Consider the following 14,603-nt stretch of genomic DNA (forward strand, 5'->3'; position numbering starts at 1 on the left):
ATGGGTTCTCATTCAATATTTGTTAATAGAGAATTTGTGAAAGATGTTTGAGTCTTCCAGAATTACGTGTAATATATCATTATATAGTTGCCTTTCCCTAATGAGTAGCAGCAGTGGATATTGGAAATTTGACCTTAGTTCAAGGAATAGGTCTGCTTGGACTATGGATAATCTCATTACCCTTGACAGTCATTAAGTTAGGAATGAGCATGTGAACCAATTCTGATCAATGGGTCATGAAGAGAAGTATGTAAGAGCTTCTAGGAAGTTGCTTTCTCATAATGAGAAAAAAGCCACTGATGGGCTGACTCCTGCTAGTTATGAACACAGAAGAATGTAACCTGAAATACTACTGGTTAACCATGAAAAGAACTAGCCTCAGGGTGAAACCAGCCCTGTAGTTAGCAGAGTGTAGACATATAATCTAGACCCTGGCGCTACTTAAGTTGCTGGATTAAACAACACTGAAACCTGTTTTACGATTAGATCACATTGTTCTTCTGTGTGGTAATTCATTTCCATGTTTTTTAAGTTAGTTTGGGTTGGTTTTCTATTATTTGCAGCCAAAAGCACACTATCTGATAGACCTCTCTGAATAGTTTAAATGTAGTATTAACTATTAACAGAACGAAAGTTGTTCTTAACTAGATTAGTAAAGGTATATTAATTTTCTTTTTTACTTGGAAAATAATGCTTAAAGTGCAACATATACCATGCATTATCTAAAATATTATTTTGCAGTATTCTAACAACATTCATATCCAGCTGCTGAAATAGTGGGGGGCAGCAATAGTATATCAACCAGATAGCAGGAAGTCTCCAACTTATATTTGGTTTTAGAATACATTGTTTTAGAAGTTCTGGATCAAACAGCTGGGAGTTCATAACCAATCCAAATAAGGAAGGCATATTATGATCACTTCTGATCACAGAAGAAGAGAAATTAGAAAGTTAACTGTATTTCAGTGTCTTGCTTTTCTTCAGTATAGATCGTATTCCAGTCCTCATTAGATGGATCTTGAAGTGTCATCCAAGAAAAGCTGCCATGTAAAATGACTGAGTTAATAGTAACAAGCCAGGCGTGGTGGTTCTGTAATCCAAGCACTTTGGGAGGCTGAGGCAGGAGGATCACTTGAGGCTAGGAGTTTGAGACCAGCCTAAGCAGTGTAGCGAGACTCCATATCTACAAAAAATTTTTAAAATTTGCTGGATGTGGTGGCACACACCTATAGTTCTAGCTGCTCTTAAGCTGAGGCAGGATTGCTTTAGCCCAGGATGTTGAGGCTGCAATTAGCACTATGATTGTGCCACTGCACTCCAGCCTGAGCAACAGAGTGAGACCTTGTCTCTTTTTTTTTTTTTTTTAAGGTAACATAGTATTTTTTTTAAAAGTTTTGTTTAACCCTCTTATACTTTTTGAAAAGCTTGTGGGTACCAGAACTGGAAATCTTATGTATTTCAGGTTTATAGATATTTATTGAAGACCATTGCTGTACTAGGTTTATGCAGTGCACTAGGGATATGAAAATGAATAAGACCATATATCACACTTTGAGATGCTTAGTATTTAGCAATGGAGAAAAAGCGTGGACACTGTTACTTGCAATTCATATGAATCGTGCATTTGTAAAACTATGCAAGGTACAGGAACACAGAGGAACAAATGACTAACATATCTCAATTGTTTGGCCCAAGGAAGGTTTCATAAAAATGAGAGGCTACCTAGGAATACCAAAAACTTATCTTGACTACTTAAGAAAGAAAAATGAACTACAGCAGTCTTATGGGAATATATTAGGAATAACAGAAACAGCATAGACTTTTTGAGCCAGATCAACTAATTTGTGGTCCAGATTTATAATGTAGCACTGTGACCATAGGAAAGTCATTTATTGTGTCCCTCAGTTTCTCCTTTTGTGTGTAGAAGCTAATACTACATTGCTTTGGTGGTTGTGAGAATTATTACTGTTACTACTTTGACTAATAGTTACTGAGTGATTATTATGGGTCAGGCTATATGTTAAGCATTTTACATGCTTAGTCATATTTAAACCTCATGTTCATGTGTGGTATGTATTATGACTCTATTTACTGTTTGGAATAAATTTTGAAGTAAAATGAGGGTAAGTAACTTGCCCAAGATCCCACAGCTGTCATGTATCAGAGCAGAAACTTAAAGCCGACCACTCAATAAATTTTAAGGTTTCTTTCCTCGAATCTTCCTTTCCTAGATCCTTTTTGTCTCCCCATTTTGAGTATTATTAGATTTCCAGTCTCTTTGTAGGTAGTTAAAAAATAATAAATGCTGTAATCGATACCATAAATGAATATCTAGTCACAGGATTGTGAAATACTATTTAAGCATCAGGGTATAAGTACAAGTTAAGAACCAAGTAGCACTCAAAGGACTGCCTTTCTTGATTTATCTGTCTCTTCTTCTTATGCATCTGGTCTAATCAGTTCATTCAAGTTGTGTGACAGACGCTTTCGCTGAATATTGGAATAAGACCTGGAGACCAGAGCTTATCAATTATACCTAGCCAAAGATAGGAAACTAAGTCAAATATCAGAATCAAAAGCCAACTCTCATTGCCACAACTGTGTTGCCCTACTCCTAGATAATAGAATAGGTAGCTGATTAAGCAGGCTTTTAGTTATCCTTTAGTGCATAGCACTATACTTTATAAAATATACTAGTCTTGGACTGGCTTTCCTAGATTATAAAAGGAGACAAACACCTAACCCATTGCCTAGTACATAAGTTGACACTAAGATACTTATAAGGAATAAAAATGACTATTTATAGTTAAATAATTTCTTTATATTTCATAAGAGTCACCAATTAGACAAAGTATTAGTGGCTTAGAGAAAAATATATGTGGATCATTTGTTTAGCTGTATAGAAAATAGATTATTTAATTTCAAAACTTTCAAATATTATACCTTCTGTATCAGGTTGTGATTTTTAAATAGTTATGTAGGGTACTAGTATCATACATCTTAATTTACAGATTCATATGTAGCATCTGAAATGGACACATAAGTAAATATATTCAGGATTAGGAAACAGTTTATTTCTCACCTTGTTGCTGATGATAGTGGTATGTTCCCTTACATTCTCCGTAACGGGAATGTATATGGGATTAATTCATCCTGTATTCTGGACATTTTTTGAGGACCTAAGCCTATGGATTTATCCTCTCATTGCCAACCATGTAAAATTTAATGCCAGATACTCATTTCCCCCCACCTGCAAGTTGCGCTTAACAGAAATTGTTGTTGATACATTCTTTGGTCCCAGGAATAGGAAGGGTGAAAAGTCTTTATTTTCTTAGTTTTCAATTTCACCTTTCTGAGTTGCTGAAAAAGAAATTCAATCAGCTATTCTCAGGGATTATTCTATGGTTTCAGGATTGCAGCCTGCTAAAAGGACGGCCCTCATTTTAACATAGGAAGCCAAGTGCAAGTGAGAGGGAACTAAAGATCACCTTAAAGGCCTTAACATGTTTTGTTTTTTAATAATTGTTCCCTAGGAAGACTGTGATTCTTCAGTCTCTTTGGGTAGAGATTGTGAATCTCTGAAAATAGCGTGTCTTTTTTTAGATGGAGTCTTGCTCTGTTACCCAGGCTGGAGTGCAGTGGTATGATCTTGGCTCACTGCAGCCTCCGCCTCCCAAGTTCAAACAGTTCTCCTGCCTCGGCCTCCCGAGTAGCTGAGACTACAGGCATGGGCCACCATGGCTGGCTAATTTTTGTATTTTTAGTAGCGATGGGGTTTCACCATGTTGGGCAGGATGGTCTTGATCTTCTGACCTCGTGATCCACCCGCCTTGGCCTCCCAAAGTGCTGGGATTACAGGCATGAGCCACCGTGCCCAGCCTGAACAGCCTCTCATAAGTACATTTTGGGAACTGTCATGAACTTTTACTCCCAGCTTGTTTATATTACTAAACTTACAGAATTATATGTATAAGTATGTATGCAATAAATTTTAAAATAATTATTGGAAGTTGATTTATGAATTTAGCTTGGGTTCCTTGGCAAGAGAAATTTAGTTGTTTGAGATAGAGCTACATTAAGATAATTGTTGTTTATTGCTATTCAAGTAAGAGTATTGTGTAACCTTTTCCTCTCTATGTGGGGTATACTTGCAAGTCAGAAGTCTTACCAGGAAAAAACTGAAAAATAATCCAAGAAGAAGTCTGTCTATAATTGATGATTTGTAAAATCTAGATTGTAACTTTAGCTTGGACAGGGACTAGATAAAATATTTTTGTTCTTGGTTATTCATAAAAATGACTTGTTGTTAGTAGATGAACAAAGCATTACCTTTTCTTGAGATATACAGAAATCACTTTATTATTCAGGACCTTTACTATCACGATTCTTTCCCTGAAAGATTTTTATCAGTGTTTAACATCCTTTGATTTAAGAGGGTGCATTTTACCTACTTGTTTGACTAACAAAGTATTATAGTTAAGGTTGAGTACCATAAAATGTACATAATATTGAAAATACACTTAGATGATTGCTTAAACCATTTTTACATACATACAGAAAGAAATTCAGAATGATGAAGATTCCCAAACCAATTCTGTTTGGACTGAACATAGCAATGAAGAAACAAACAAAGATTTCAGGAAAGATGCAGGATTTCTTGAAATGAAAGGTGCCTTAAGAGAGACCATGTATAGAACCCAGGTAAACTTTATAGGCTGAAAAACATACATTTCTGATGTTTCTTATAGAATTGTTTGAGAGGCAAAGTATGGTGGAAAAAAACAGATTTTGGAATCAGAAGGCTGGTGTTTGAACCATGTGTTTATAGTCTGTGACTTGAACATGTTAGGAAATTGTCCTATGTCTCTGTTTTGGAACTCTTGTTGAAGTAATGTTTGTATGCATGTGGAAATATACAGAGTTCCTTATACATAGTGTGTTCTCAACACATGGTAATTACTTAAAAACTGTATGTTTAGGTAACATTGTGTGTCTTATAAAGCATTTTTCTTACCTGAGAGCACAATATATATTTATAATTCATGTAAATTCAAGTATTTATATATAATAAAATTTAAAAATACACAAATGAAGTCTATTTTGATTAACTTGTAAAACAAACAGGAAGGACTTTGAACTTGGAGCAATAAAAAGTACCTCAAGAAAGCATATATGGTATGGTGGCTGTCAAGTACAACTTTTCAAACAGCAGTAGCAACCACAAAAAGGACATTGTTAGTTCTGCTCTAGAAGAGCTAATGTTCAGTTATGTTCACTTTCATATTGTGTTTTATAAAGCAGTCTATTTGGTTAATTTATCAAATTATTAAGTTGATAATTATTAGTCTAAACTAAAAGTTTTATGTATAACTAGGAAGAAATTCAGAATAAATTGTTTTTACCATATCTGTCAAGTATTTTCGAAAGATAATTCTAGGAATAATTTGGAACATTTTTTTTTTTTTTGAGACAGAGTCTTGCTGTTTCGCCCAGGCTGGACTGCAGTGGCACCATCTCAGCTCACTGCAAACTCTGCCTCCTGGGTTCACGCCATTCTCCTGCCTCAGCCTCCCGAGTAGCTGAGACTACAGGCGCCTGCCATTGCGCCCGGCTAATTTTTTGTATTTTCTTAGTAGAGACGGGGTTTCACCGTGTTAGCCAGGATGGTCTCGATCTCCTGACCTCGTGATCCACCCGCCTCGGCCTCCCAGAGTGCTGGAATTACATATTTCCTTAAGAAATTGTATATGGCAAGATTTGCTAGAACTTTCCAAACTTAAAATGTTTTTGCATTTTTTCTGACTTTTCCAGTGTATATTGATATTTGTGACTTAGAAGACTACTTTTTGTAATTTACTATATGTGCATGTTTTAATGAGAAGCTTTTTTGAGTTGATGTGCCTCTTGTGAAATATGCATTGTAAACCACAGTATATAGCATTTTTACATATAGAAAGGAATGTAAAATGAAGATGGAGTTATTAAAATAAATTTAGTTTTGAATAAACATGGCAAAAGAATAAAATAGAAATTTTGTAAGATAAATGGAAATCATTAAAATACATCTACAGTCATGTACACATAATGATGTTTTGGTCAACAATGGACCCCATATATGACAGTGGTCCTATAAGATTATAATACCATATTTTTACTGTGTCCTTTCTATGTTTAGATACACTAATACTCATCATTGTGTTGCAGTTGCCTGCAGCATTTAATACTGTAACATGTCATAAAGATTTGTAACTTAGGAGCGATAGGCCATACCATATAGACTAGGTGTGTAGTAGACTATACCATCTAGGTTTGTGTAGGTAGACTCTAATGTTTGCACAATGACGAAATCAACTAACGATGTACTTCTCAAAACATATCCCCATTGTTAAGCAGTGCGTGACTGTATATATGTCTTCTAGAGTTCTTTTTAGGACTCAAATTATGTATGTAAAATTCAAGTAGAAATATCCTTTTTTAAAAATAGCTATTTTGGTATAATGAGTAAACAACATGATTTGTAATACTCATTAATTGGAATTCAGCACATAGGTAAACTAAAGCATATATGTTAACGTACTATAAAGCTTTGTGAACTGAAAACAATTATGTTCTGCTTTATCTTACATAATTCAGAGGGCTCTTTACTCTATTTAACCTTGTATGTGTATTTTACAAAACCTATGTTCCTGGATGGGTTTTTCTTTTGTGACTTGTGTTGATTGTGTTAAGGCTATATTTAATCCACAGTCTTAACTAAATTACGTTTACAAACATGCAGAAAGAAATGCAAAATCATGATGAAGATGTTAATGTTGGTTCTATTTTGACTCAACATCACAAAAAAGAAAAATTCAGTGGTTCCAGTAAAGATTTGAAATTTGTTAAAATGAGAAATACCTTTGGAAGGCATACATATGAAAATCAGGTACAACTTTCCAAATTAAAAATAATTTATTTATTTTTAATATATGTAGTGTTTATAGAACAGTTTTCTTTAGCTTTTAAAAAATATATAAAAATGAGTTATGTATCCAATAGCTAGATTAAGAAATAGAGCATTACCAGTTTTTAAGACCTGCTGTATTTTTTTTTTTTTTTTTTTTTTTGAGATGGAGTCTCGCTCTCTTACCAGGCTGGAATGCAGTGGCACAATCTCAGCTCACTGCAACCTCTGCCTCCTGGGTTCAAGCAATTCTCCTGCCTCAGCCTCCCTAGTAGCTGGGACTACAGGCGCACACCACCACACCTGGCTAATTTTTGTAATTTTTTCAGTAGAGACTGGGTTTTACCCTGTTGGCCAGGATGGTCTTGATCTCTTGACCTTGTAATCTGCCCACCTCGGCCTCACAAAGTACTTGGATTACAGGCGTGAGCCACTGCACCCAGCCTGCTATATCATTTTCTAATGCATCCCCTTTCTCCCTCTTACCTAGAATCTTTGTCTTAGAATTTGTGTTAATTATTTTCTTATTTTTCATTATAGTTTTAACAGCTGTGTGTGTATCTCTAACTGATATGGTTTAGCTTTGTCTATTCATGAACATTTTATAGTTTATGTTATTTATAGACTTCTTTTGCTGGTGTATATAAAATTTTATTGTTTGAGTATGCCACAATTATATCTTTTATCCATTTTACTGTTGATAAGCCTTTGGGCTTCCTTTTGTTGGTTTATGTGTTTGATTGTTAAGTTTTTGCAATTATGAACAATTCTGCTATGAATAATATGAACATTATCTTGTATACCTCTTGGGATACATGTTTAGTAATTTCTCTAGCTTAGTTGGTATATTCCTAGGAATGGAGTTGCTGGGTCATAAGGACTGTGCATGTTCAACTGTACTAGGCAGTGTCCAACTTTTTTCAAAATATTTTATTAATGTACACCTACTGTGTCAGTGGATGAGATTTTCTGTTGTACGTACTTCTTTATTTTTATTTTTATTTTTTTGAGATGGAGTTTCACTCTAGTTGCTCAGGCTGGAGTGCAATGGCGCAATCTCAGCTCGCCACAACCTCCGCCTTCCAGGTTCAAGCGATTCACCTGCCTCAGCCTCCCAAGTAGCTGGGATTACAGGCATGTGCCACCACGCCTGGCTAATTTTGTATTTTTAGTAGAAACGGGATTTCTCCATGTTGGTCAGGCTGGTCTCCCGACCTCAGGTGATCCGCCCGCCTTGGCCTCCCAAAGTGCAGAGATTACAGGCGTGAGCCACCGTGCCTGGCCGTACTTCTTTATTTTTTAATATGGTATACTTGTATGAAAGTCACTCGAGTTTATTTGGATTTTGTAACATATGTCATTGATGTTGAGATTTAATTGTGGTCTAAATACATGTAGAAGGAAATTAAGAAAAAAGATGAAGATATTCAAAGGAGTTATACTTTGAGGAGAAAACGCAAGAAAGAAAAAGAAAGCAATTGCAAGAAAGACATTGAACATGAAAAAATAAAAAGTACCTTAAGGCACATATATAATAGAGATCAGGTAAAGCTTTGTAAGCTAAGCTATAGCTTTCTTTTTTATTTTTTGGCTGTTCTCTAATATGATCTAGATATATAATACTACATGTTTTAAGAAAAAATCTTGAGTCAATCTGGTGTAATATTCATAGTTAATATTCCAGTTAACTTTGGTTCACAGTAAGTGTACTTGTACATACATATACAAAGAAATCTGAGTTAATAATCAAGGTATTCAGTGAATTTTGTTTTGCCTGAATGTGATGAATAAGAAAAAGAAGCTGGAAAAGACTATTTCTTAAAATGAAAAAATCTTTAAAACTACATGTGTGTATAGTTGGGTAATACTTTCTAATGTAAATTTTATTTTTTATTTTGCTCTTTCTTTTGTATAGTACAGACCATTTTTAATGAGATGTCTTGTTTTTAAAATTGAATGCTTCTTGGGTAAATTTTCTCTAGAGTATGACTTTTTTTTTTTTTTACAATCTAAACCATACCATGGGCTGGATGCGGTGGCTCACACCTGTAATCCCAGCACTCTGGAAGGCCAACGGGGCAGATTGCTTGAGCTCTGGAGTTGGAGACCAGACTGGGCAACATGGTGAAACCCCATGTCTACCAAAAATACAAAAAATTAGCTGGCATGGTAGTGGGTGCCTGTGGTCCCAGCTGCTTGGGAGGCTGAAGTGGGAGGATTGCTTGAGCCTCGGAGGCAGAGGTTGCAGTGAGCCAAGATTGCACCACTGCACTCCAGCCTGGGTGACAAGAGTAAGACCCCATCTCAAAAATAAATACCTAAATACATAAATAAATGCCATATTACGTATATATGCATATATTCAGAAGAATTTCAGGAAAATGATAGAGGTAAATAAGTAATGAATTTTGTTTTGTATGACCATGGCAACAACAAAAAAGCAGTTCCAGGAATGATTTGGAACAGGATAAAGTGAAAAGTGCCTTAAGAAAGTACATATGTTGGCAGGAGCAAATAAAAAGAGTAAAAAGAAAAAAAAAAAGTACATATGTAAATATCAGTTAATTCTTTACAAATTGAAATGTTTGCTTTTTGAGCTTTTTCTTTCATTGTGTAATCTTGATATATGATTGTGAGGATCTTTGCTGTGGTTAACAAGGTATGAATGTGTTCCTCTTATATTGTCCTTTGTGATATCATCTGTGTTGACACTGTCTTTAGTACATTTTCTAAAGTCATTTTACTTTGCTATATGCAGAAAGAAATGAAGAATTCTATTTTTGCTGAATATGCCAAAGAATCAAAAGCCATGGCTATTAAGACAGATGTGGATGTTGTTGAAATAAAAAATACCTTAAGGAAGCACATATATAGGGCTCAGGTAAAACTTGGCACATGAAAAATTTTGTATAATATCGTGTCCTACTGTAGTGTATTCAAAATATAATTATATATACATATATACATATGATTCATTAGTATGTTTAATATGTCTTAAAATGACTTTCTTAGTTTATTAGTCTATTATACAGTAACGTATTTGGACATTTAGTAAATAGGCTGAATTCTCTGCTATTTATACCTCAATAATGTCACAGATAAGTCATGCGTTTGAAGTCTTGGCCATAAATTCTTTGCCTAGACCAATGCCCTAAAGTGTTTCCCTTATGTTTTCTTCTAGTAGTTTTATAGTTTCAGGTTTTACCTGGAAGTCTTTAATTCATTTTGAGTTGATTTTTGTATATGGTGAAGAAATAACAGTCTAGTTTTCATTCTGTTTATGATTATCCAGTTTTCCCAACATCAGTTATTGAAGACTGTCCTTTCCCCATGAATGTTCTTGGCACCTTGTCCAAAATCAGTTTGCTTTAAATATGTGGATTTATTTTTGGATTCTCTGCTCTTCACTGGTCTATATGTCTGTTTTTATACCAGTACCATGCTGTTTGGGTTACTATAGCTATACTTTGTGGTATACTTTGGAGTCAGGTAGTGTGTGCCTCCAGCTCAGCATTGCTTTGGGTACTTAGGGTCCTTCTTGCTCAGCATTGCTTTGGGTATCTAGGGTCTTTTGCGGTTGTTTACAAATTTTAGGATTGTTTTTCCTGTTTCACAGAAGAATGTCATTGATATTTTGATAGGGATTCCATTAAATTTGTAGATGACTTTGGGCAATTTGGTTATTTTAACCATATTCTTCAAACTCATGAACATGGAATGTCTTTCCATTTGTTTGTGTCCATGTCAATTTCTTTCATCAGTGTTTTTTAGTTTTTTCCTTGTAGAGATCTTTCACCTCCTTGGTTAAATATATTCCTAGGTATTTTATAATTTTTAGAGCTCTTGTAAATGGGATTGCTTCTATGATTGATTTATAGCTAGTTCATTATTGGCATATAAAATGCTACTGATTTTTGAATGTTAACTTTTTATCTCACAGCTTTACTGAATTCATTTATCAGTTTTAAGTGATTTTTTTTTGTCAAGTCTTCGTGTTTTTCTACGTATAAGATCATGTCGTCTCCAGAGAGGGACAATTTTACTTTTCCAATTTGGATGCCTTCTCTTTCTTTTCCTTGCCTGATTGCTCTGGTGAGGATGACTTTCAGTATGATGTTGAATAAAAGTGGTAAAAGTAGGCATTCTTTTCTAGTTGCGGTCCTTAGGGAATGGCTTTCATGTTTTTCCCATTTCACATAAGGTAGCTATGGGTTTGTCATGTATGACCTTTGTTATGTTGAAGTACTTCTGTGCCTAGTTGGTTGAGAGTTTTCATCATGAAGGGATGTTGAAGAAATTTTATTAAATGCTTTTTTGCATATATTGAAATAATCATATAGTTTTTGTCCTGCATTTTGTTTTTATTAATTTACTTATTTGTGTATGTTGAACCATCCTTGCATCCTTGGGATAAATACCACTTGATCGTGGTGTATTGTCTCTTTGCTATGTTGTTGGATTTAGTTTGCTAGCATTTTGTTAAGGATTTTTGCATCTGCTTTTCTCAGGGATATTGCCCTGTAGTTTTCTTTTTGTGTTGTGTCTTTGTCTGGTTTTGGTATCAGGGTAATGGTGGCCTTGTAGAATGAGTTAGGAAGAATTCCCTACCCTTCAGTTTTTTTGAAACAGTTTAAAAAGTATTGTTGATAGTTCTTTATACATTTGGTTGAATTCAGCAATAAAGTCTTTTGGTCCTGGGCTTTTTATTTGTTGTGAGAGTTTTATTACTGATTAAATCTCATTACTCATTGGTCTGTTCAGGTTTTCTGTTTCTTTCTGATTCAGTCTTGGTAGGTTATATGTGTCCAGGGATTTATCCATTTCCCCTAAGTTTTCTGATTTGTTAGTGTATAGTTCATAATAGTCTGTAATATTCTTTTGTGTTTCTATGATATCAGTTGTAATGTGTCCTTTTTCACTTCTGATTTTATTTGGGGTTTTTTCTTTTTTGTCTTTGTTAGTCTTGCTAATGGCTTATTGATTTTGTTTATCTTTTTAAAAAATTAACTTATTTGTTTCATTGATCCTTTCTGTTTTTAAGTCTATTTTGTTTCGTTCTACTCTTTATTATTTATTTAAAATTTATTTATATATCTTTAATAAATATTTATTTATAATTAATCTAAATAATAATAGATCTTTATTATTTCCTTCTACTAATTTGGGGTTTGGTTTGTTCTTGCTGTTCTTGTTCCTTGAGGTGCATTGTTAAGTTGATTATTTGAGATCTTTCTACTTTTTAGATATAGGCATTTTTTCTATAAATGTCCCTTTTAGTGCTACTTTTGGTGTATTCTATAGGTTTTGGTATGTTGTGTTTCCATTTTTATTTATTATAAGAAATGTTTTATTTCCTTCTCAATTACTTCATTGATCCAGTGGTCGTTTAGGAACATGTGATTTTATTTACATGTATTTGTACAGTTTCCAAAGTTTTTCTTACTGATTTTTAGTGTTATTCCATTGTTGTCTGAGAAAGATACTTGATATGACTTCAGATCTTTTCAAATTTGTTGAGACTTGTTCTGTGGCCTAATGTCTATCCTGAAGAATGTCCCATATACTAATGAGAAGAATGTGTATTCTGCAGCTGTTAGATAAAATGTTCTCCAAAGGTCTGTTAGGTTCATTTGTTCTAAAGTGCAGTTTAAATCCAATGTCTGTTTTTTGATTTTCTGTTTCGATAATCTGTCCAAGGCTTAGAATGGGGTATTAGAGTCCCCAACTGTTACTGTGTTGAAGTCTCTGTCTCCCTCTAGATCTAGTAATATTTGCTTTATATATCTGGGTGCTCCAAGTTGGGTACATAGATATTTAGAATTGTTACATCTTCTTGCGGAATTGATCTTTTTATCAGTGCGTAATGACCTTCTTTATCTCTTTTTACAGTTTTTAACTTAGAAAGTTTTTTCTGATGTAAGTTTAGCTACTTCTGCTCGCTTTGGTTTCCGTTCTTGTGGAATATCTTTTTCCATTCTTCTTCACTTTCAGTCTTTATGTGTTTTAACAGGTGGAGAGAGTTTCTTATAGGCAACACACTGCTTATTTAATACATGTAGCCAGTCAGCCAGTCTATATCTTTTATGTGGAGAATTTAATCCATCTACATTCAAGGTTATTATGGGTGAGGACTTACTCCTGTTATTTTGTTAATTGTTTTGTGGTTGTTTTGTATGTCCTTTTTTCATTTCTTCTTTTATTGTTTATCATTGCAGTTGGGGTTTTTTTTTTTTTTTGTATTGGTAACATTTGGCTCTTTTCTCATTTGTATTTTTGCTTTACAGTGAGTTTTATACTTTCTTGTGTTTTCATGGTGGTAGATATCATCTGTTTGCTTCCAATTGTAGGACTTGTGTAAACATTTCTTGTGTGGTTGGTCTGTTAGTAATGAATTCTCTGTTTTTGCTTGTCCAGGAAATACTTTATTTCTCCATTAGTTTTGAAGGATAGGTTTTCTGGGTATAATATTCTTGCCTGTTGAGTTGGGTTTGTTGTTGTTGTTTTTGTTTTTTTTTTTGCCTTTCAATACTATGAATGTGTCATCTTATTCTTTCCTGGCTTATAAGGCTTCTGCTGAGAAATCTGTTGTCACCCTGATTGGGATTTCCTTATATGTGACTTTATGCTTTTTCTCTTGATGTTTTTAGAGTTCTTTCTTTGTCTTTGACTTTTGATAGTTTGACTGTAATGTGCCTTAGAGACCTTTGAGGATTGAATCTATTTGGAAATAGCTCTTACAACACTTGGGACGTTTTCAGCTATTGTTTTAAAATAGTTCCATCTGGAACTCTCACAATTGGAACATTTCATTACTTTATGGCTTCCCATATGTCATTTAGGCTTTTTTTCGTTTTGTCTGTTATTTCAAAAGACCTGTCTTCATGTTTAGAAATAGTTTCTTTTGCTTGATCTAGTCTATTGCTGAAGCTCTCTGTTATATTTTTTATTTCATTTGTTGAATTCTTAAGTTCCAGGATTTCTATTTGGTTCTTTTCTATGATTATCTCTTTGTTGAATTTCTCATTGAGATCATGAATTATTTACCTGCTTACTTTGTATTGTTCATCTGTGTTCTTTTGTATCTCACTGAGTTTTTTTAATATCATCATTTTAATTTTTTTCAGGAATTTCATTGGTTTCCTTTTTGTTGGAATCTGTTGCTGGAGAATTATTGTGTTCCTTTACAGGTGCCATGTTGTCTTGCTTTTTCACCTTTCTTGTGTAGTTATGTTGCTATCTGTGTATCTGGTGTAACAGTCACTTCAAATTTTGTGAATTGGTTTTCATAGGTTTTTTCTATAGTTGTATCTATAGTGTTGTTTGGATAGAGTGCTTTAGTTTTGCCAGATGTGAGCACACTGGTGTAGTCTTCATATGATTTCTTAATCTGTAGTCATCCACAGTGTTATCTTTGAGTTTGTCAGTGGCTTCGGCTACATTTGTTAGTGGAGTCTATAATGAAGTGTTGCTGGGGATGTGGACACAGGCATGTGGTCCTTGGGCAGCACTGGTGGTGGCAGCAGGCTGTGCATGCTGGTTCTTGGGTCCTGGGCAATATACATGGACACCAGTCATTGCAGGTCTGGGTAGGCCAATCCCTGTGCCTCCTGGTGGCTTGCTTGGGTGCCAGCAGTGACAGTAGTGGGATGAGTGGGTCCTC

At 34.5% G+C, this 14,603-nt stretch overlaps 1 protein-coding gene across 13 annotated transcripts in view; it reads left to right on the forward strand.

Annotated features, from left to right (window-relative positions):
- The window catches only part of SLF1 (SMC5-SMC6 complex localization factor 1), a 92,001-nt gene that overhangs the window by 25,377 nt on the left and 52,021 nt on the right, over window positions 1-14,603 (forward strand). For 8 of the 13 annotated variants that reach the window (XM_054489415.2, XM_063664994.1, XM_063664996.1 and 5 more), the window contains exons 6-9: window positions 4,558-4,701; window positions 6,779-6,925; window positions 8,342-8,488; window positions 9,702-9,824. In XM_054489415.2, the coding sequence (XP_054345390.1) occupies window positions 4,558-4,701; window positions 6,779-6,925; window positions 8,342-8,488; window positions 9,702-9,824 (561 nt within the window). The remainder of the gene's footprint in view (window positions 1-4,557; window positions 4,702-6,778; window positions 6,926-8,341; window positions 8,489-9,701; window positions 9,825-14,603) is intronic. The other 5 variants (XM_054489410.2, XM_054489411.2, XM_054489412.2 and 2 more) reach the window with 4 other exon arrangements.

This window comes from Pongo pygmaeus, chromosome 4 (genome assembly GCF_028885625.2).
Source record: "Pongo pygmaeus isolate AG05252 chromosome 4, NHGRI_mPonPyg2-v2.0_pri, whole genome shotgun sequence".
Lineage (NCBI taxonomy): Eukaryota > Metazoa > Chordata > Mammalia > Primates > Hominidae > Pongo > Pongo pygmaeus.